This window comes from Python bivittatus, unplaced genomic scaffold (genome assembly GCF_059951505.1).
Source record: "Python bivittatus isolate LINGU-HERP-01145 unplaced genomic scaffold, Pbiv_v1 ctg000700_np1212, whole genome shotgun sequence".
NCBI lineage: Eukaryota > Metazoa > Chordata > Lepidosauria > Squamata > Pythonidae > Python > Python bivittatus.
In genome coordinates, this window is record NW_028277098.1 from 103,923,465 (window position 1) to 103,944,769 (window position 21,305).

The 21,305-nt window shown below is 57.3% G+C and overlaps 1 protein-coding gene across 1 annotated transcript in view; it reads right to left on the reverse strand.

Annotated features, from left to right (window-relative positions):
- Window positions 1–5,777: 5,777 nt before the first annotated feature.
- The window catches only part of VSTM2L (V-set and transmembrane domain containing 2 like), a 50,381-nt gene continuing 34,853 nt past the window's right edge, over window positions 5,778–21,305 (reverse strand). Inside the window, exons 2-4 of the mRNA XM_088153903.1 lie at window positions 18,197–18,366; window positions 14,712–14,762; window positions 5,778–6,493 (exon numbers count right to left, since the gene is read on the reverse strand). Of these exons, the coding sequence (XP_088010029.1) occupies window positions 6,155–6,493; window positions 14,712–14,762; window positions 18,197–18,366 (560 nt within the window). The 3' untranslated portion in view covers window positions 5,778–6,154. The remainder of the gene's footprint in view (window positions 6,494–14,711; window positions 14,763–18,196; window positions 18,367–21,305) is intronic.

Consider the following 21,305-nt stretch of genomic DNA (forward strand, 5'->3'; position numbering starts at 1 on the left):
GGAGAGGGATGCAAAGCGGTCACGACCAGCGGCACGTGATGCTCTGCACATTTGTCTGTTCCTCTTAGGAGCGCGGATGCGGAGCCGGGCGGGGGATGCGCCCCTTGCCGCTCCTCTCCCGCCCTGACGGTCCTGCCCGCCATGTCTGCCCCACTCCCTCCCCCAGGAGCAAGGGGCCCATTGCGCCAGAGAAGCACACAGGATGCTGTGCGGGGCAGAAGACCCTGGTGCTGCTCACCGTGTCTGATCGAAAGGGCTGCCCCAAGGCCGTCGGACGAGGCATTCGGGACCAGACCGGGGCATCTCTGGTCCTGCATCCTGCTTCTCCCTCGGCGAGCGCAGCAGCTCATCCCACAACTGAAGTAGCCCCTCCCTCCCTCCCACAGTGGGTTTTCAGCAGGTGGGTTTAAAAAGCAGGAATCGGGAGGCAGAACAGAGCCATCGCTGGGTCTGCTAGCCACCACCAGCCGAACTCTGGGACTCAATGCCTCTTAAAGCCCTCCAAGGTGGAGAGCTATGGCCCTGGTGGCACTGAAGTCCACGGGCCAACCATGTTCTGTGAAGAAACTGGTCCTACATTGGCCCTACTTCCCCCACGGATCAGTCTCACTGGAGAACCTGATGGTGTTGCGGGAGGCCTTGAGAACCTGGCTCTTCCCCCAGGCCTTGGCCTAGGGTGGGTGTGGCCCCCCTGTTAGCTTTTCTTTCTTTCTTTCTTTCTTTCTTTCTTTCTTTCTTTCTTTCTTTCTTTCTTTCTTTCTTTCTTTCTTTCTTTCTTTCTTTCTTTCTTTCTTTCTTTCTTTCTTTCTTTCTTTCTTTCTTTCTTTCTTTCTTTCTTTCTTTCTTCCTTCCTTCCTTCCTTCCTTCCTTCCTTCCTTCCTTCCTTCCTTCCTTCCTTCCTCCCTCCTTCCCTCCCTTCCTCCCTCTCTTCTTTCTTTCTTTCTTTCTTTCTTTCTTTCTTTCTTTCTTTCTTTCTTTCTTTCTTTCTTTCTTCTTTTCTTCCCTCCCTCCCTCCCTCCCTTCCTTCTCTCTTCTCTCTTCTTTCTTCTTTCTGAATGGAGGTTGTTTTTTGTATATTTCCTATTTGCGCTATTGTTTATGTATTTGTTTCTTTATATTGGGGGCAGCCCAGAGCCACTTTGGAGTTCTGCAGCGTCTAAATCTAATGGGATAACTTGAGTAAACCTTGGATCGTAATACTTTGGTGAAAAGAGAGACCTCTCTCTCTGCCCACCTTCTTGGACCCCACTGTACGGTATCCATCTACCACGTTCCTCCTTAACCTGCAACCAGAGCAAGGAGAATCAAATGAGTTGCAGCCAGCTACCATACTCCATGGTTATGTTTCCTGTCTGGCTATTTCCCGTCCCCAAATGAACTCAAACTCCAGCTCCCTTCCCCCTTTTTTTCTGCAAGGTCTTTCAGTCGCCCAGCCAACCTCCGCCCTGCCCTGCCCTGCCCTGCCCTGCCCTGCCCTGCCCTGCCCTGCCCTGCCCTGCCCCAAGGGGTTCTGTTCATCAGCCTCTCTCTGGCAGGAGCTGCCTGTTGGCGACCAGACGAGGCACCCGGTTGGCTCAGCCAGCGCCTGGCAGCAGGGGCTCCTCCTCTCCTCCCCCTGCTGTCATATGCCAGCATGTTCAGGGGCTGGGTGGCAGAGTCTTTGCGAGGCTCCAACCCAGAGGATACAGGAGGGGCTTACAGTGTTGGTCTTTGCACCACCTGATTCTTTTCCAGGGCTGCAGATTCAAGTTTCCACCAGACCTTTAGTAGCTGGGTGGATTTAATAAAGGAGATTTTTCTGTATCCACTCTCATGACCTGTCTGACCTCTTCCGTGATTTCTCAGCTGTAAGAATGGGTGCCCAGCTCTTTGGGATGTGTTCGCACATCCTGCTAAGCCAAACTCCACTTGTAGCTTAGTAGGTGAGCTGTGAACTGTGTTATCATTAGCAAAGAAAAGCGGCCTTCTTCCCAGAGCTATTAGCTGCTGTGGAAATGAATTATCTCACTGCACTGATCGTGGGCAGGAACTGCAGAAACCTGGCTTCAGGGCATCTGCTGCCGCCTGATTATTCTTTGTGGCCTGGCTGATCTGAAAAAGTGGGATCAGAACTGGTCGATGGATGGGAGACCATTAGGAGTTTCTGATCTTTAGGCTAAACCGGGGAGTTGAGAAAACGTCCCTGAAGAAAACAGTGCCAAATCTCTTCTGCGGGGCTGTCGTGCAAACTACTTGGCGGAGTCTGATGAAGTGACTGGAGGAACATCTTGCCATGGGATCTGGGATTCTCCTGAACCTGTGGGATTTCGTGAGAAGGATGCAGTCCCCTGTAGCATGAGCTCTGCCACTGCTGTTTGGACCCATGCCCAGCCTGGCCTGCACCTCCGAGTGGCCCAGGTGTGGGTATGTGTGTGTGCACACAGCTGGAATAATTCCTCTTTGACAGAGGGTGAGTTATCACTTGGCTTGAAGGAGACCATGGTGTGCTCTCTGCGGAAGAAGCCATCTCTCGGTCCAGCCGCACTGGACAACTGCCCAGATCTAGAGGCAGCTGGGCATGTGGTGAAAGAGCTTTGATAGATCGCTTTCACTGGGACCTAGATGGCACAGGTGTTCCCCCTCTGGTTGTTTTAGACATCTCAAGAGCATCCAGCAGCATTGACTAGGGTGGCCTTCTACAAGGGCTTGGAGCTGGAGGTGCCCAATTAAGCTGCTTCCTGTCCCTCTTGGCAGGGGGGCGGGGGGGGAGGCAGTTCAGGTCAATGATCTTAGCAAAGGAATTTTGATCCCCTGATCCTCTCTTGTTTACCTAACATTCACCTGTCTGGAAGATTTGAAAGATTTGAAATGTACCTGACATTTACCAGTCATCTGCTGGTTTGGAAGAAGTATGCCAGCGGTGCTGCATTGTACATGGCCAGCCCAGGCCAAGCCAGAGAAGTCTGGAAGCTGCGAGGGACGGGACGGGATGGGATGAAAGCGGGTCCCGCTGAACCCCACAGGAGCCCTGCCATCTAATTTGGTGCCGGCTATTGCTCTTCACGCTCCCCCTGCAGGAACGGGTCTGTGAGCCAGGTCCACTTATGGCCTTTCTTGGACCAAGAAGCCCTGGCCAGGGTGGCTGGCCTCATCCCCAGGGGCTTAGACGGCTACAGTGTACTCTGCGTGGGGCTGCCCTTGAAGACAACTTGGACACTAAGTGATACTGAATGCAGTGGTCAGGTGGTGGTGGCCGAGAACCACAGTTGCCATATACCACCAGGGCTTTGATTGCTGCACCGGTAGCTGATGTGTTTCTGGGCTCAGTTCAAGGTGTCAGTTTTAAGTTATAAAGTGCAACATGATGGAGCACGCATGTTAGGAACCATGTCTGGGGGGGGATCCCCAACATTTTCTATTGGCCTGCCCCCCTCCTTATCCATCTTCCAGAAAGGCACCCGAACCATTTTGTCCAGGCATGCTTTTAATTTATGTTTGCTCATGGATATTGATGACTGTTGGTTTTTATCCGTGACGCTGGGCGCTTGGTTTTTCTCCTTCCCATTTTTATTAGTTTTTCTGGTTTCATTGATTTTTATTTTATGGTGCTTATCTTTGTAAACTGCCTGGAAGGGGGCGAGAAATAAGGGGGGATATAAGTAAATAAATGAAGCCCTGGGGGAGGAGCTGGACTCAAGGGTGTCTTGGCGGTTCCTTCATGAACCGAGGCATCAGAAAAGAGCTGTCAGATTTGGGCCCAAGGGGGTCGGAGGGAGGGAGATGAAACGGACATCATTTGCACCATTGCTATTTCCACACCAATACCTGTGTGATGCCATTATGACACACGTGACATCATGTGCCCCTTCCCCAGTAGTCCCCTCTGCTGTCCTGCCCTGTTGCACAGAACGGATGTCATTTGATGCAACTGATGCAGATTACCGAATGTGGGTCGTTTGTGCAATGTCATGACAGCAGGATGCCTCTCTGGCCTTTAAGCACACGTGCACTCTTTGGAGGCCGAAGGACCCTCTTAAACGGGGATGCCCTTGAGCCCAACTCCTGCCAACCCCACCTGGCCTGGGCGGGACGACGGGAGCCACAACCTGAGTGCGGGAAATGCTTCCCCTCCGCCAGGCGTCTCCCGTTAGGCTGTTGAAGAAAGAAAGGAGATTTGCCCCCAGCAACTGATTTCAATGCATGGAAACACGCTGCTGTCTCGTCTTGCGCCTCCCCTAATCGGTGTGTGAGTTACCGGCTCCTTCTCCAAATGAGCAGTGGTTCCTGGCCATGTCCAGAGGGCTTCCAGACTCCAGTTCACTGCCCTGACTCTGCAAGTGGGACATTGATTTGCAGGGCTCCTGAAGGGACAGCTTTGAGATGGATGAGAAAGGAGACCAAAAGGCAATCTCCACTTAAAGATCTTTATTCATGTTCAGCTGGTCACAAACTAGTTCACATGGTGCCAGGGTGTTTCGCAGCCTCCCCGACCCCCACCCCACCCCTGCCAGCTTCCATGCTTAACCGCCAGTGCAGCATTTGGGGCTCTTGTGGGACTGCTGCCGCAGAGCTGGACAGGGTCTCTCTTGATCCCTGAGGCAGACATCCTGCCCTGTGGGGTGCTTGTCTATCTGCCTCGTAAAAAGTTCAAGAAAAGGGACTACTGAGCCATTCCTGCACCAATCGTACCTGCTTGTGGAAACAGCCACCATCTAGACCCGTTTCCCAACCTCAGCAACTTTAAGATGGGTGGACTTCCACTCCCAGAATTCCCCAGCCAGCAAAGCTAGGAATTCTAGGAGTGGAAGTCCATCACCCATCTTAAAGTTGCTGGGGTTGGGAAATGCTGATTTAGACGTTACCCCAATAGAAATATGTACAAGGGGTGCAGGAGGAAGGAAGGCCAAGAGGGGGCTTGTAGAATCAATCAGATTGTCTGCTTTGGGGTCAGCTCTCCCTCCTCTGCCGGCCAGTGGTCAGGAGCCCCTGCGAAGCCAGCAAAACGGCCCCAGCGAAAACAAGGACTTCCTTAAAGGACAGCTGTGGGGGGAATCATCTGCACCCCTCAATCACCTTTTCCACCCCCAGGAAATGTGCATGGGAAGGGAAGGGCGGGTCATCAGAGAGCGCCCTTTCCATAGATGGCGGGGGGGGGGGGCGGTGCTCTCCAAAGGCCTCGCTCCTTGCAGCCATGCCGGGGGCCCTCCAAAACCCAGCAAAAAATGCAGATGGGACACAGTCGCTGTGTGAACGCCGAGTCTCTGGGCAGAATGCACGGAAGCAGATTCCCAAACCGCAGGCTCCTTTTTGTAAAAATGAATAAATAAACCCTAATCATACAAAGCAGCCCTGAACAGACGACCCCCCCCCCCCGTTTGCCCTCCTCCGGAACATCCCTCCTCCAGCGGGTTGGGTGCGCCCGCGGCTCGTCTTGCCCTCAGGTCCGAGAGGGTAACAGAAACACGCCACGTGTATAATAATATCGGGAGCATAAATATTCCTTTAAAAAAGCACAGGCAAGTATGAAACTCCAATGCAGGCTTAATGGCTTTGCTCGCACAACATGCTACCCCTCCTGCGTCGGGACAAAAGATACTGAACCATCCACGAACCCCACGGGGGGGCGCACACAACACACGGAGCGACGAAAACTAAGGAAGCCGAGCACCAGCATGTTGTGTGAAGGCAGCCGGGCGCTCTGCCGCGGACCTGCTGGGCACCCCGCCGAAGAGGGCGCTCCCAATGGTTGGAGGCGTTCCCAGCCCACCGACCCCCCCCCCGCTCCCCCCCGCCACCCCCGGGGTCCTGCTGGGTCCCCGACCTCACGCGAAGCCCCGGCGCCCGCCGCCGCCGCCGCCGGAGGAAGGTGCGAAGCGGGGCTGGGCCCCTCGGCGGGCCCGCGGGCCAAGCTCCGGGTGGGCGGCGGGAGCCTCGGGGCTATTTACAGGCGAGAGCCCCGCCGGTCCAAGCGATCGTCCGCGCGGCTTCGTCGCTGCCGCTCCGGGTGGCCGAGGCCGGGCTGAGGCCGGCCCAGGAGGGGGCCATGCCCGAGGGCGCCCCGGCCCAGAGAAGCCGGGCGGGGCCGCTGCGCGGGAGACCCCCTGCGGGGCGCAGCCAGCCCGAGGGCCCCTCCGCGCGGCCGCGGCGGTCCGGCCCGGGCGGGCGGGCGCGGGCTCTAGCGGGCGCAGGCGGCCTCGTCCAGCGAGCGCTTCTTCAGCTCCTTGGCCAGGCGGGGCGGGTGGGGCGCGCGGGCGGCGCCCGGCCGGCCGCGCTCGGGGAGCTGCCCGGCCAGCAGCAGCAGCTGCGTCTCTTGCAGGGGGCGGCCGCCGGCCGGCGCGGCGCTGTCCTCCGCCCCCGCCGCCGCCTCCACCCGCAGGTAAGCCTTCGCCTTGTGGTGCCGCGCCTGGCGGTCGCTGAAGTCGATCACGCGGCACTCGTAGGTCCCTTCGTCGGCCGGCTTGACCCGCGAGAGGCGCAGCTTGTGCGAGATGTTGCTGCCCGCCACCTTCACCACCTGCGGGCAGAGCAGAGCAGAGCGGGATGGTCGGGGGAGCGGGAGGGGAGGGGAGGGGTTGGGCTGGATGACCTCCAGGCTCCCTTCCATCCCCATCCTGTGGTCCGGAGGAAGGCTCCCCGCCCTCCGGCGCGCCGCGCTTGGCCGCCCGGACACACACACACACACACACACACACACACACAGCCTCCTCCTCTGGGGGGGAGCCCAGTGGGGGGTGGAGACGCCTACCTTCAGAGCTGCCCCGTTTCTGCGGCTCAGCAACCCAGGGGGGCTGCAGGCACACCCCGGGGCTTGGCACCTGCTAACCCCCCCCCCCCCAAATGTCCTGCATTTGTGCATTCAGCTTCTAAGGCAATCCGAAGGGAAACCCAGTTCTCACTTGGTGGATTTGTGACTTTGCAGCTAATTGTGTTGCTTTTTTCTTCTCTCTTCTGCAAAATGATATTTATGGATCCCGGTGACTGAGGCAGGAGGCCCCTACACACACACACACACACACACACACACACACACACACACAAACACCCTCGGAAGAAACCCTGGTGCAAACCAGGGGATTCGCCCAGGACTGAGCAGGGCTGGTTTTAAGCCACCTTCAGCATTCCTAGGTGGGGGATGCATCATAAAAGTGTCCAGTAAACCAAGCGGCGTGTTGCCTGACCCCCGGGCCTTGCTTGCCATGTACCCTCACCTACAGAATTGCTGCCAACATGCACAGAACCAGCATCATCAGGGAAAAGACAACCTCGCAAACCTCACCAGCTCGGGACGTTCCAGGAACAGGAACGTGCAAGGGAGGGCCAGAGCAGAGAGAAGGCCCAGATGTGCATCTTTTGTCTACAGCTGACAGCTTCGCAGCAGCGATGCAGCATGGGGGGGGTGCTCATTTCCTTTAGCTGCCAATTCAGGGGTGTGTGCAAGATATGGCCAGAAAAATCAAGGTGGCGCCATCTTGACTTTTCTGACCACACTCTGGGGACACCCCTGGCTGCCATGAACTACCAGGCCAGCTCCCATTATGTGACACTGTGGAATTTTCCCTGCAACATCTTCCCACGCTGGCCCAACGGCACCTGACGTAGCTCAGGTGGCTCTCTCAAGACCACCTCTGTCCGTTGTGAGTTAGTTGCCGGGAGGGCCAGAGCACGGCCCCACCCAGACTGAGCCAGCCCCCCCCGCTGCCCCCCCAGTCCTTGCCCCTTTCCCTGGCCCCCACCTTCACCCCGCCAGTCCCTATCCATCAAGGAGGCCCTGGGGCACTCTCCCGGGCCTCGATGCGGCTCACGCGAGCTAATTAGCTTTCCTACCAAGTGGTTTTGCTGTTGGAATTTATCACCTAATGAAATTTAAGACTGGCTCACTAGCTGCAGATGCTGTTATGGGGCCGGGTCAATAAATCAGGTTGATGACCCACCCTGAGGCCACTGCCTCTGTTCCCGGAATCACAGCGGGTGGGAAAGGCCTCCACCGGCTCGGCCGGCTGAGACAGTCACCCGTTTAAAGAGTAGGCCAAGGCCACGGGCAATACCGCCCGCTTCTGCAAACGCCAAGCAGGAAGGAGAAGGAAGGAAGGAACTTGGGAAACAGGTTCTGGAGAAGCCCTAGGGAGCGAGAAGGTCGCCCACACCTTTGCAAATGGCCAGGCCACTCTCAAGGGCTACGGGGCCCCTGATCTGCTGTCCATCACCAGCAGCCCCCGGTGAAGTCCTGGACTTCTGCAGTGCCCAAGCTGGCACCCTCTAGAAAGGGCTGCCCCAGGAGGCAGGGGGTGGCTGCAGCTGCCCGGCCTGGGGGGCTCCCAGGTGGGGAAGGCAGTGCAGGCCTTCCCCTTTGGCCAAGGAGAGGAGGACAGGAGAGGGGACGGGGGGGGTGGCGAGTGGCAGTGCCTGCCTGGGGGCAAGACCAAGACAGCCGCTCCACTTGGTTGGCAATGGAATGGCTGCATCTTTTTCCATATGTCCATCAGGACCACCAAAGGACTGTGGTTGGGTAACCCAGGATTCCCCTGCCAGCATGGTTTAAGATGTGTGGACTCCAGCTCCCAGAGTTCCCCAGCCACACATCTCAGAGTTGCTGAGGTGGAGAAACCCTGGCATAACCCATCAACCTGCTCTGCAGGCACGTAGAGCTGACCTCTGGGAACGTGTTGGGTGAACTCAGCCTGAAAGCATTTGCGTGCCCCAAGGCTTTAGATTAGAAAAGGGCAGTAAAATTTGAGTTAAACCACAGTTACCTTTTAGAAATAAATATTTTGTTGTGCTGTAACTCAAAGCAAGTTGGCATAAATTTAGCACGGAGACTCTGGAAAGCCAGCCAAGATGCTCATAGCTGCAGGGTGGCTTGCTTTCATCAGGTGCCCGGGAAGAAGGCCTAAGGAGCTGGCGCTGTAGGAGCTGACTGGCCGCCTTGCTGGGTGAGGGACCAGCCCCAGTTTTAGGACTGGGTTTCCGACCAACACGCTTCATTTGGCCCCAGCCCAGCCAGATTCCTGGCCCGCCCAGAGGAGCTGTGTCCTGGTGAGGAGGGTGACGTGTTCCTGCGCATGTGTGTTGAGGCTTGGGTTGCACAGCTGTGGTGGCATCTGGGCCGTATTGACATACACGGTGCCATCCCACAGGTAAACCCACACCTCTGCCCAGACTTCGCTCATCCTGTCTGGCCACTGATAAGGAGGCTCCTCCTCCACGGTTTTAAATTTCTCAGTCCCAAAAGATCTGCTCTTACTTTTACCTTAAAGCTTTTCTCCCCCTTTCTAAGCTGTGGTTAGAGCCCCACAGGCTTTCCTAGGGTGCGTGAAGAAAATGGGCAGCTATTAGGCCTCCGCTGCTGGAAAGGTGGGCAATGGCAAGGGAAGGGAAGGGAAGGGAAGGGAAGGGAAGGGAAGGGAAGGGAAGGGAAGGGAAGGGAAGGGAAGGGAGAACCTGGTTCGAATCCTGCCCAGCCAGGAGACTCCTGCGGTGGCCTTGGCTGCCTGCTGAGGCACAGGCTGGCCATGTTTACTGAGTGAACGTGGTCCGGCAGTGTTCACATGACCCACTAAACCCAAACCGTGATGGCTTCAGTGGCTCATGTGCCTATAGCGCTCGCCCTGGCATCTCTTCAGAGTGTTGCCCTAAATGTACCCCTTTCAGTGTCCCGCAGGCCAGGGCACAGCAAAGGCCCTTTCCCAAACCTCGGTGGCCTTCCCAGAAGGGCTTCAGTGCTGGTGGGAAACCAGCCCCCTCCCATTTAAACACCCAGGGAGGGCCACTGCCTTCCAGGGCGTGCATGCACACACACACACACACACACACACACACACAAAAACAGTTGGCCAGCTCCTCCTCCGGCTCAGAGGTCTGGCAGAGGCTTTTAGCCGACTTGCCCCCTTCGCCCTCCCCCAACTGCCATTTGCCCAAATTGCTTGAATGGCTGCTGAGCCCTTCAAAGGGCAGCTGGATTTCTCAGAGGGAGCCTCTCTGCAAGGGGGCACTATTAGCCAGCTGCTCTGCGTAAAGTTGCCCGGCCTGCCCACTGGCTGGCCCTGGGCAGAAAGCGCGATCTCCCGCTCTTTTTACGGCCTCCCGCCCTCTGCAGACCGCAACCATCTGCATTCCAGAGCCCCATTTCAGTCATTTCAGGCCCAGAAATGTATTTTAGGGGACCCTGGAGCCTTTTCCAGTGCAATTGGCACAAAAGTTAATTTCACCCTTGGCAAGGATTTACAGGCTGCTTATCCCCAAGAAGATCCTGGAGCCGGCTCTCTTGGGTGCAGCAGCCGGCGTTCCCGAATTGGCGCGTGGGCCTCCTGCAAGAGGAGAACGGCTGACTCTACAGATGGCTTTCCCATGCACGGATGCACGCCGTTCAGCGCGCGTGGCTCCTTCCCCAGCAAGGAGATCCACGCTCTCCTCTGCATTGGTTCGGGCTTCAAAAGCAGCGCAAACGGTCAGAAAACGATTGCTTCTGAACCCTCTCCAAGGGACTCCTTCAGCAGTCCTCCCCTCGGCGGGTTCACAGAACAAACGTGCTTTGCTGGGTCAGGTCAGATGTGAGCAGCTGCATCAGCACATCTGGCTTGGACAGCTTTAATCTGGTCAGGTTTCCGGGTGGCTTGAAAATACCGCCCAGGCCAGCTCCTTGGGTCGGGTCAGCACTCGGCTCAGGCCGCACAGTCAGAAAGTGGGTGGACGTTGTGATCGGTTTAGGGTTGTTGTAAGAGTGCCGTCAGAGAGGGGGCTAGCGGGGGAGGCCGCTGCTGGAGGAAACACGCCTCACGCCAGATCGGGAAAAAAGAGCGAGGTTTTCAAGCTGCACCAGTTTGGCTTTCACTCAGTTTAGTTGGGTGCCTTGCTTAGGTCAGAAGCGCCCTGGCTGGGGAATTCTGGGAGTTGAAGTCCACACACCTTAGTGTTGCTGAGGATGAGATAGACTACATTATAGGAATCTGGGCCTGATAAGCCCGTATTAAAATTACACAGTGTCAGAAGCAAGCGCTTTTAAAATATTATTCTATATTTATCTCAAGCAAAGCCCTCTGCTGAAATGAGCTGAGAGATAATTGCAAAAGCGATAAATGTCCCTCCCCGTCAGAGCCAAGCACGGCGGGAGCCTTGAGAGGCCAGGAGAACATGTATTTTCTTAACTAATTAGCCAACGGCCTCACTCCGTTCCCAAGAGCTTCTCTGGCTTAAAACCTGCTAAGGTAAAGGGGAGGAGAAGGGAACAGGGGATGGAAAAAATGGTGCCTGCAGAAGAGCCGTGAGCCAGCAGCAGAGTCTGGCCTAGATGTTGCGTTAGCTCTCACTGATGGACAAGCCGCCCTCAGACCTTACGGGGAAGCGAGAAGTCAAATCCGGGATCGCGGTTATAAAGTCTCGCTCAGCAGAGGCTGAGCATGAGTCTCATTGTTAAGGCTGGGTGCCCACCTCGATGCCTGTTGCTCCTCTGGGGGGGCCAACCGCCAGCAGAACTGGGCTGACCTTCCTTGCCCTCTAACCAGGCTCTAAATTCAGGAGTCCTGGAGCCCCTTTACTCCCCTGCACTCCCAAAAGCTTCTGCCTTTTCGTAAAATTGGTGAGTCAGAAAAGGGGCTCTGATCTTTGGACCCCACAGACTAACCCGGCTCTCCTCTCACGAGGTCTAATCAGGGCCTGTCGTCCCCATCCGGTGAAGAACCTTTTCTGGCTGAGCACCGGGAGAGCTGGGTGAAGCTGGGGAGTCCTGAGAAATGGACGCGCAGGTTCTCGGTCCGGCCTGAGCGTGGGTCGCCAAGCCGGTCTGGCTCCATGAGGACCAAAGATCTGTCACTTTGACGCTTCTCCCCTGAGCGGGGGGATCTCAGCCACCTCCTTTTTCTCAGAGCCAAGAAGCAGCGCTCAAAGTTCACGGCCCCGGGACTGATGGCTTCTGGCGCTGAAGGCAGTCGGCCTTCCACGCGTCCCCAGGAATACATTTTAGTTAGTCCCATGCTGAAGCATCCTTTCCTTAACCTTTCCCTTGCCACGCAACTCTGTTTCGGCTCCACTGCTTTAGACCAGTGCTTCTCAGCCTTGGCCGCTTGAAGGCGGGTGGACCTCAACTCCCAGAATTCCCCAGCCAGCACGGAGTTGGAGCCCACCCATCTTCAAGCGGCCCAGGCGGAGCAGCACTGCTTTAGCCAGTAACTGAAGTACAGCCGGGTCTGGAGCGACCCAGCACCGCTCAAGGGCTGGATGCAGCCGGGGTCGTTTTTCTTCCTTGCTCCCCGAGGGCCCCCACACCTCTTTTTGCTGGAGTCGGCAACCATCCTGCTGCCTTGATGGATGCCTCCCTTCCCTCCTCCAAGACCGTGGCATTTTCAGACACCCGGCCATGAAGTCCACCCATCTTCAGGTTGCCAAGGCTGAGAAACACTGCTTTAGCTTCTTTCTCTGTAGAAACTCCCTGTGGTGCCCATGGCCATGCTGGCAGGGAATTCTGGGATCTGTAGTCCAAGCCCTTTGGAGGGTCCCAGGTTGGGGAGGACTGCAATGGAATACTTGACTTCTCTAACTCCGTATAGGTGAGAAACGCTACCCCAGTGTATTAAATAAATAAATCAGTGCCAAAGAAGCTGGGCAAACCGTGCCCGCAGCACAGAGGGTTCTCCCACCCCGGGCAATCTGAAAGATGCAAAGCCCTGAGCTTAAGTTGCTCAGTTGGTCAGAAACGAGGTGCAGGTCCCTGAATTTCTGGGGGACAACGGATCTCATAGCACGTGCTTTGCAAACTGCGTAATTTGCCTCAGTCATGAATTCATCACTTGTGCTTGGACAAATGGGGTTCTACGCCAGAGGCCAAACCCAGGCAGGACAGGGAGGGCTCCCGCACCGATACTGTGCCCTGAGGGGGCTTCTGCAGGCTTTCTGGCTCAGCAGCACAAAGAGAAGGCAGGAGAGAAGCAGGAGTCCTTGGCGCGTGCAATTTACTTCTCGTGCCGCCCTTGCTCTGACAACGGACGTGGGCTGTGATTTATCAGTGGGGGGAGCAGGAGCAGGAGCAGCTGTGGATCCAGCTGGGCCCTGGAGCCAACTCTCCAGAAAACGTGAAATGCCCAACCCAGTTTACTCGGTCACATCAGCCCTGCTGTGACAAATGGGGACACCTCCGGCAGGAAGCAACCTCGGAAGGGGGCCTGGCTGCTGGAGAAATCGGCGTGGTCCAGGCATGGTCTGAGTGGAAGTAAAAAGGGTGGCTCGAAGGGGATGGCTACTCCCCCGAGTTGAGGGGGGCTTCTGGCAGGACCAGAGGGCACCAGTTGGGACCCTTCAGCGGCCTTTCCTCAATGCCAGTGGGGCGGGTTCCTGCTGTTTCCAGTGGCCAGGCAGACCCTTCCCTTCCGGCTGCCAGTCGCCCCCCCCCCTTTTGTCCCAACTTAACTGCTGGCTCTGGGGAGACAAAAGCAGTGGTGGGAGCTGTCTCTAGCAGATGGGGGTGGGGGATGGGAGAGGCCGACCTCCAGGCTCCCCAACTCCTGGGTTGTGGTCTGGCAGGAAGGCCGCCTATCTCAGAGGCTTCCGCCGTCCCGTGAAGGCATCTTGGGGAAAGAAGGGGGGCAGGCTTTAGGGGGCCGGGGAGCTGCTCCTCAGACTGCATGCATTGCAGCTGCCCACCGCAGCAACAGCAGCAGCAGCAGGAGAGACTCCCGAGTTATTAGGATTATCCCGCGCAGAGCAACTTCAAGGGGCGCTCAGCGGCCTTCTGCCTCCGGCGTCTTTTCCCGCTGGGCTGTCTCTGAAATGGCTCTTTCAAGCCACAGAAGAGGAGGAGGAGGATTGGCGCCCTTCATCAAAGGCCGCCGCGGGATCAGAGGCAGGGCAGGGTCTGAACGGGGCTTGGAGACGAGGGAGTGTTTTTTTTCCAATTTGGGCGGGGGGGATGAAATAGGGTTTTTTCCCCCCAGCCCCAATCCAAAATATATCGTTGGAGGGTTGTCCCCCCCCCCCCGCCCCAATTCGTTGCCGCCTTCCTGTCCTTCGAGTCCAGGGATGCTAAGAAATGGGTGCCCTTCCAAGCCCTTCAATCAAGGCGCGGGTCGAAGGCCCCGCCCAGGGCGGCTTCGTGTGATTCCTGCGCTGAGCAGGGGGAGGAGTCCGGGCCCTCCGGGCCCCACCCGCCCCTGGACGCGGCGGGAGAAGGGCCATGTGCCGGAGTGCGTAAATCTTCCCCGGCAGAAGCAACGAGGCGGATTAACGGCGGCGCTGTCATTCTGGCTTGAGCGAGCCATCCCTCATGGGGAGGGGCGGCGGGGGGGCCTCTCTCCGGCGAGAGGCTGCCGAGGAGCAGGCAGAGACGCCCCGCGGATGGGTCCCGCTCGGCTGCGAGGCGGACTCAGAGGGGGACCCATCCCGGTGGCGCAGGGGGCGGGGGGGCGGCTCCTGGGGGGAGGCTCCGACGAGCAGGAGCAGAAGCGGGGGCCCTCCTTGGTGCCGCCCCCGGGGGGGGGAAGGCGGGAGGGCGGTCCGAGGGGCAGCCGCTTCCCGGACGGACGCACGGACGGACGGGCAGGTCTCTCCTGAAAAGCCCAGGCGCCCTCTTCTCTCCGCCCGCTGGGGGGCAGCGGCTGGGATGTGGGGCGCAGAAGCTGCAGACCGCCCCCGGCCCGGCTCCCCCCCCCCCCCCGGCCGCAGTCCGGCGCCCGACTCTGCGAGAGAGGCGAGCGGCTGCCGCGCCCGGCCTGAGAGCCTTCCCGGGAAGTCGCGATCGAGAGACTCACGCTTATTTTCGTCGCGTCCTTCCCGGCTTCTTCCTGCGGAGATGGTTTCAGCTGCGGGAAGAAGAGCGGGGGGAGGGGGGGGAGAGGAGAGAGAAGCCATTAGTTCGGCTCCGGAGGCGGGGGGGAGAAGCCCCCCAGCCCGTTCACTTCTTGGCCTTTAATGCGGGCTTCAAAGGCAGGCACTGGGGAGGGGATGCGGGGGGAGAGCTGAGAGGGGCTGGAAGTAGAGGCTGGGCGGGGGGGGGGCGGTGAACCCGTGCAGGCCTTCAGGGCGGGTCCGGCCATTTTTGCAGCGTTTCCAGGGCTCGACGCGCTCTCGAGGATGCGTCGCCGAGCACTTCCACAGGCGCGCCAGGATCTTTCGTCTGCATCGCGGTCCAGGAAGGGAGGCTGGGGTGAAAGCTGGCTTGGTGCCTTGGGAAGCGTGCTTTGGCCCGGCTTCCCTCTTCCGGGCGGGGAGGCAAAGAGGGGCAGCTCCTCCCGCACCCCCAGGCTGTCCTCAGCCCCATTCATCCCCATGGGATCTGTGCATGAGGCCGCCCCGGGGGACCGTGGCGCTTAGGAAGACGCCTCTCTGGCTGCTCTCTGTGGTCTGTGCTCAGCTCGTGAAGCCAGTGCTCAGATATCAGTGGCGGCTTCATCCCTCCCGCTGAAATTCCTACCCCCCCCCCAGCTGACTGTGCGAACCCACCAGGCTGGGAAAGACAGCCCTAAGATAACGGGCGACCTTTCGTGTTCCCTCCCCCGATTCCTAAGAGAGGCTTAACATTTGCTTTCAAACTCAGCGGTCAGAGACTGTCAATAAAACAAAAGCGAACCCTGGGTTTGGAAGCAGAGGCTTTCTGAGGAAGGCAGGGAGGTGCAAGCCAAGTGCTTTGAAGCCTCCCCAGGCCCAGAAGGCAGCAGCTCTGGCAGGGAAAGGGGGTGGGGGGTGGGGGGTGGCTGTGTTTCATGGAGCAATCCATCTGCTTTCTTAGCAAGACCACTACATACCAACAACCAACCCCCTGTAGAATTAAGGTACAGGGTTAAGAAATGCTGAAGGGGGGGGGGATAACTCCACTTGCAGAAAGCCGCTCTACTTCTGTGAGCCACGAAACACACCCAGCAACACACCCAGCGCCTGTCTTTGGCCGCTGCAAACGCGCCTATGGACAGATCTGGTGTCACCGCATGAGCACATGGTTCCTGTTTCCTGCACAGGTGCAGCCTCCTCTCAGAGCTCAAGAAAAGCGCCCCTCTTCCCCTCTTTGCCAAGCCTGGCAATGCCCAGGCTGGACTGGCCATTCCCACGGTTCCTTCCTCCCATTCCTCCATTCAAAAACAAAGGGAGGGAGGGAGGACAGGAGGAGCGCTCCTATAAGTATGTCTGAGGACTGGGTTTTACAATCCTAAACATGCTTTCAACGGGGACCACCAGAAAACACTTTCAAATTGTTGGCCAAGTTACATCTGCCGCCTGCAGTGTGAATGTTTGTGTGGGTGTGTGTCTGTGTGCGCGGTGCATTCCACAGGGACTCTCCTTTTCAGGAATATCAGAAACTCAGCAAATACAAGCATTCCTTGAAGGTTGCTTTCTCTGTCTGCCAGTCATAAATCTTTCGGCAGAACTGGATTCCGCTCTTCGTAAGTAATGACCAGGAAATCATTGATCCGCCCTTCCCAGGGAGCTACCATTCTGCAAAGGGGGGCTGGGAGTCTGGGGCCAGCCATTCTCACGCCCTCACCAACTTGGGGGTGCGGCTGCGACAGCAAAAGGGGGAGCAAAACAAACTTGGCTCCTCCGACAGATTCAGGTTTTGTGATGGCTGGCGTGTCCCGCTTTCCTCTCTCAGTGGGGTCACTGGCCGCTGAGCATCAGATGACGGGATAGCGAGAGAAATGTCTGGAGCGCCTGGGAGGAGCAGGGCAGGAATGCTCAGCAGAGATGGGGGTGATGGAGGGCAGAGCAAAGGAGGCTGGAAAATGCCACGGTCTTGGAGGAGGGAAGGGAGGCATCCATCAAGGCAGCAGGATGGTTGCTGACTCCAGCAAAAAGAGGTGTGGGGGCCCTCGGGGAGCAAGGAAGAAAAACGACCCCGGCTGCATCCAGCCCTTGAGCGGTGCTGGGTCGCTCCAGACCCGGCTGTACTTCAGTTACTGGCTAAAGCAGTGCTGCTCCGCCTGGGCCGCTTGAAGATGGGTGGGCTCCAACTCCGTGCTGGCTGGGGAATTCTGGGAGTTGAGGTCCACCCGCCTTCAAGCGGCCAAGGCTGAGAAGCACTGGTCTAAAGCAGTGGAGCCGAAACAGAGTTGCGTGGCAAGGGAAAGGTTAAGGAAAGGATGCTTCAGCATGGGACTAACTAAAATGTATTCCTGGGGACGCGTGGAAGGCCGACTGCCTTCAGCGCCAGAAGCCATCAGTCCCGGGGCCGTGAACTTTGAGCGCTGCTTCTTGGCTCTGAGAAAAAGGAGGTGGCTGAGATCCCCCCGCTCAGGGGAGAAGTGTCAAAGTGACAGATCTTTGGTCCTCATGGAGCCAGACCGGCTTGGCGACCCACGCTCAGGCCGGACCGAGAACCTGCGCGTCCATTTCTCAGGACTCCCCAGCTTCACCCAGCTCTCCCGGTGCTCAGCCAGAAAAGGTTCTTCACCGGATGGGGACGACAGGCCCTGATTAGACCTCGTGAGAGGAGAGCCGGGTTAGTCTGTGGGGTCCAAAGATCAGAGCCCCTTTTCTGACTCACCAATTTTACGAAAAGGCAGAAGCTTTTGGGAGTGCAGGGGAGTAAAGGGGCTCCAGGACTCCTGAATTTAGAGCCTGGTTAGAGGGCAAGGAAGGTCAGCCCAGTTCTGCTGGCGGTTGGCCCCCCCAGAGGAGCAACAGGCATCGAGGTGGGCACCCAGGCCAGAATTCTTCAGCAGACAAAATGGTTGAAACCCACAGAAAAAGGAGAGGAGAGATCAAGGCCTGGCTAAATGTTGGAGTCAGGAATAAGCCAAGCTCCCAAAATCAGCAAGTACAGCTATCCAGTTCTATCTCATCTTTGCAGGGCAAAGCCAGAAATGACCCGTTCTCAAAATTTCCAGAGGGAAATGTCAAGAAGGTTCTTCTTAGGGTTTTTCAACCTTGGCAACTTGAAGATGAGTGGACTTCAACTCCCAGAATTCCCCAGCCAGCCTTGGGCGGGGGATTTGGGGAGCACTAAGAGAAATGTGCTTTGCACAGAGGCAGCGGCCAAAGGAGAAGAGGTGGGGGGCATTGAAGGGAAGGGAAAGCCATGAGAAATGGAAAGTGGGGGCATTTTGGTCCCCAGTGAGGCGGGGAGGGAGGCCCCACTCCTGAGGATGCATGGCCAGCCCCTTGCTCTCCCCAGCCAGCCCGAGGAGCCAGCAGGGCATGGGGCTAGCCAGACCTCCCGGCCAGAGGGGTCTGCCTGGAAGCAGAGGAGGGTCCGGCTGGGATGGAGGGGGAGGCAGCCACGGGCAGCAGTGGGCAGCGGTACCTGGTTGGCGTCCCAGTTCTCCTTCTCCGTCCAGTCCTTATGGGCGCGCACGTACCACCACTGGATCTCCAGCGAGTAGGAAGGGGAACTGCTGCCGCGGAAGGAGCAGGCCATCTCCACATCCTCGCCGGCCCGGGCGGTCATGTCGTGAGGAGTCTCGGTGAAAAAGGCTGCAGGGAAAACCAAGATGCATCAGGGGGTGCTTGGAGCTGCGATGCCCGGGGGGCTCTCGGTGGCCTTGGAGCACCCAAGCAGCCAGGGCTGTGGGGTGGGGCGGGGTGGCGGGCCCCAGCTCCTTGCTCTCTCTCGCACCATAAGCTGGAAGCAAGGCCTGGGGATTACCTTTGGGGTGCTTCCCCTGCCTCTTTCCCCATTTCTCAAACAATAAAAAAATCAGAGCTGGCAATCTATTAAAAGTCCTTCAGCTAATTAGCCATCTTCTTTCAAATGATTAATCAATTCGCCAATTAAAATAAATACTACAGTAACTCAATGCAGGTGTTATCTTGAGACTATGCAATTAAGATGGCAATTGCTCTTGACTAAATAACACGGACAAGCCATGCATTGTTGGGGAAATCATTTCCAACACGTGGCCTCAGAGAGATTGTCAGAAATTGGTCCCGTGATCCCCTCGGTGTGCCTGGCTGTGCCGGCCAGCAAATGGCCGCTGTTCTGGCCCAGACGGGTTCAGGAATAATAGACTAGGAAGGAATGGAACAAAAATGGCTTTGCTGCCCCACCCAACTGCAAAAGGATGGGCAGCTGGTAAAGAGAAGCGGTGTTCGCGTGATGAGTTCTCACAGCAGGCTCGGCTTGGTTAATGCTCACTGGGTTACTTTTTTCGTGACTCAGGAGAGGTGCAAACTCAGCCCGTTTGGTTAGTTTTTGAGTTGGTCATTTGCCTGGCTCCAGGAAATGGTGCAACTGACCGACACAGGTTCAGTGTGTTGTCTGAATGCAGCCACATAACTGGAAGGGGCCATTTAGAGGCTATTTGTGTGGAAACAGGGCAGGGTTCTGACTGCACAGTTGGGGTCACCATCTTGACCTTTTGTCAATCCCACCTTCCCAGTGGATGCCCCGATACAGCCATCAGCCAACCCCCTGCCCTGTTCAGGAGCTGAATATCCAGGGAGGGTATTCTGAGTCCATGACTCCACCTCTAGGAGGGATTCATGGTCTGCTGCTGCTGCCAGTGCCCCCTTGGAGGTGGGGAGCAGCTGCTCGTGCCCCAGCCGCCCGTCGGCCCCTTCATTCTTCCTGCCGCTCTCAACCTGATCGGCCCTTCTGGGCATCTCGGGGGTCCCTTGTGGGGAGCAGAACCGCCTGGGCTTCCAGCTTCCCTTGTTCTGGCCCACCTCAAAATTTGGTCTGACTCCCACCTGTCCTCAGCGCAGCATTGCTGGGAAATGCAATCATTCCTTAGCTTGGTTTTGAAGTGCGACTTCGTTGTATTTATTTCTTTATTTGTTGGCCTTTCCCCCCCTTTCTTTACAGTATTGTTAAATGCTTAGTCCACCTTTTCTCCAGGAGGTCAAGGAAGAATCACAGCCACTCTTGGGGGAATGGTCTACTCAGCTGGGTCATAGCCCCTGGCCTGAGGGTCACTGACCAAGCAGTTCACACAACACACACACACGCACAGCTTACAAAGCAACCGCTGGTATTCACCAGCTCATCCAGCTGGAGCATCCAAGAAATAAAACAACCACCAGGAAAACGGGTTCTGGATAAAGCATAAATAATCTGCCATCTCTGCTCCTGAAGCCGTGCGGCCCTTGCTGTTTTGGGCAAGGAACACTTAACTGAGATTAGTCACATGAGCCCCTGGCCAGAAATGCCTCATCACCCCCCAACACATGCAGAAATGGGTAAGTATGTGGGGGAGACGGAGGGGTAGTTCGGGAGGCCTGCAGGGCCCCTCCGCCTCCTGCTGCCAGGAGGAACTCAGCTCTCTCCCTCTCCCCAAGCAGCAGGAAGATGCTGCTCTGGCGAAGGGTGCAAACCTCGGCCCCTGCTCCTCATCTCCTGCCTGCTACTTCCATGGCATCCTTCAACTCCATCCGTCTTCTGGTTGTGCTGACCGTGGAGCAAAGCTACAAGTGACTGTGCGCTCAGGCTGGCACCTGAATCTGTTGTGGGGGGGGGGGGGGTGTCCATTTTGGTGAAGGAACCAACTTCCTTCATGACCATCAGACCTGTCCACCGGCCACCCTTGCTGCACGTATGCGGCCCTGCTCCTGCTTCAACTCCTGCTGGTCCAGGAGGAAGCGAGCCACGGAGCCACGGACTTGTGGAGCTGGAAAGAACCCTCAGGGGCCACCCAGTCCCGTGCCTGGCCATTTCCAGGGGCGCAGACTTCGAATTCCAGGATTCCACAGCCAGCGTGACCACGGATGAGAATCCTGGGGGTTCTAATCCAACCCTCCACAACGTGCAGGACAACGAATGAACGCGTCTGTCGAAGGTGGCTGTTCAGCCTCCTCTGAAAAATCACCAGGGATGGAGAACCACCATCTCGACGGGTAGACTCTCCCACCCTGGAACAGATCTCATGCCAGCAGGTTCTTCCTTGCATTTGCCTGCAGTCTAGGTAGTCGACAGTGTGCTTGGGCATCCACAAACCCGCTCACCGCACACAGCCGTCCCAAGCATAACGGCTTCCCCACATCCCCATGGCGCCAAGCCTCTCGGGCCCTGGGGGGTGGCGTTTTTCCATGAGACGTTTGGAGGCTCAGAATTGAGAGCCGCGGCAAAGCCGGGGAGAGCGCTGGCACAGCAAGGGCAAGTGATACCAGCTTCATTGGAGCCTCCCGTCCCCCCTGGTGACCCACATCTGTCATTCTGGGAGGAAGGTGGGGGTCCCGCTGCCTGGGCGATGGAGCTGCAGCCTCCCCTGAGTTTTGAGCTGGTCCAAGCAGCGAATTAACATCAAGCTAGACAGAAAAGCTAATACCCTTAATATGTCTTTGTCCCCTGGAGCCTGAGGAATCTCAGACACTTATCGCTTCCCTTTAATCCGTCTTAACAGGGAGCAGAGGAAAATACAGTGTGAGGGCTTAACGAGGGCCTCCCTGTCCCCCGGCTGGTTTTACAAGTTATTTTC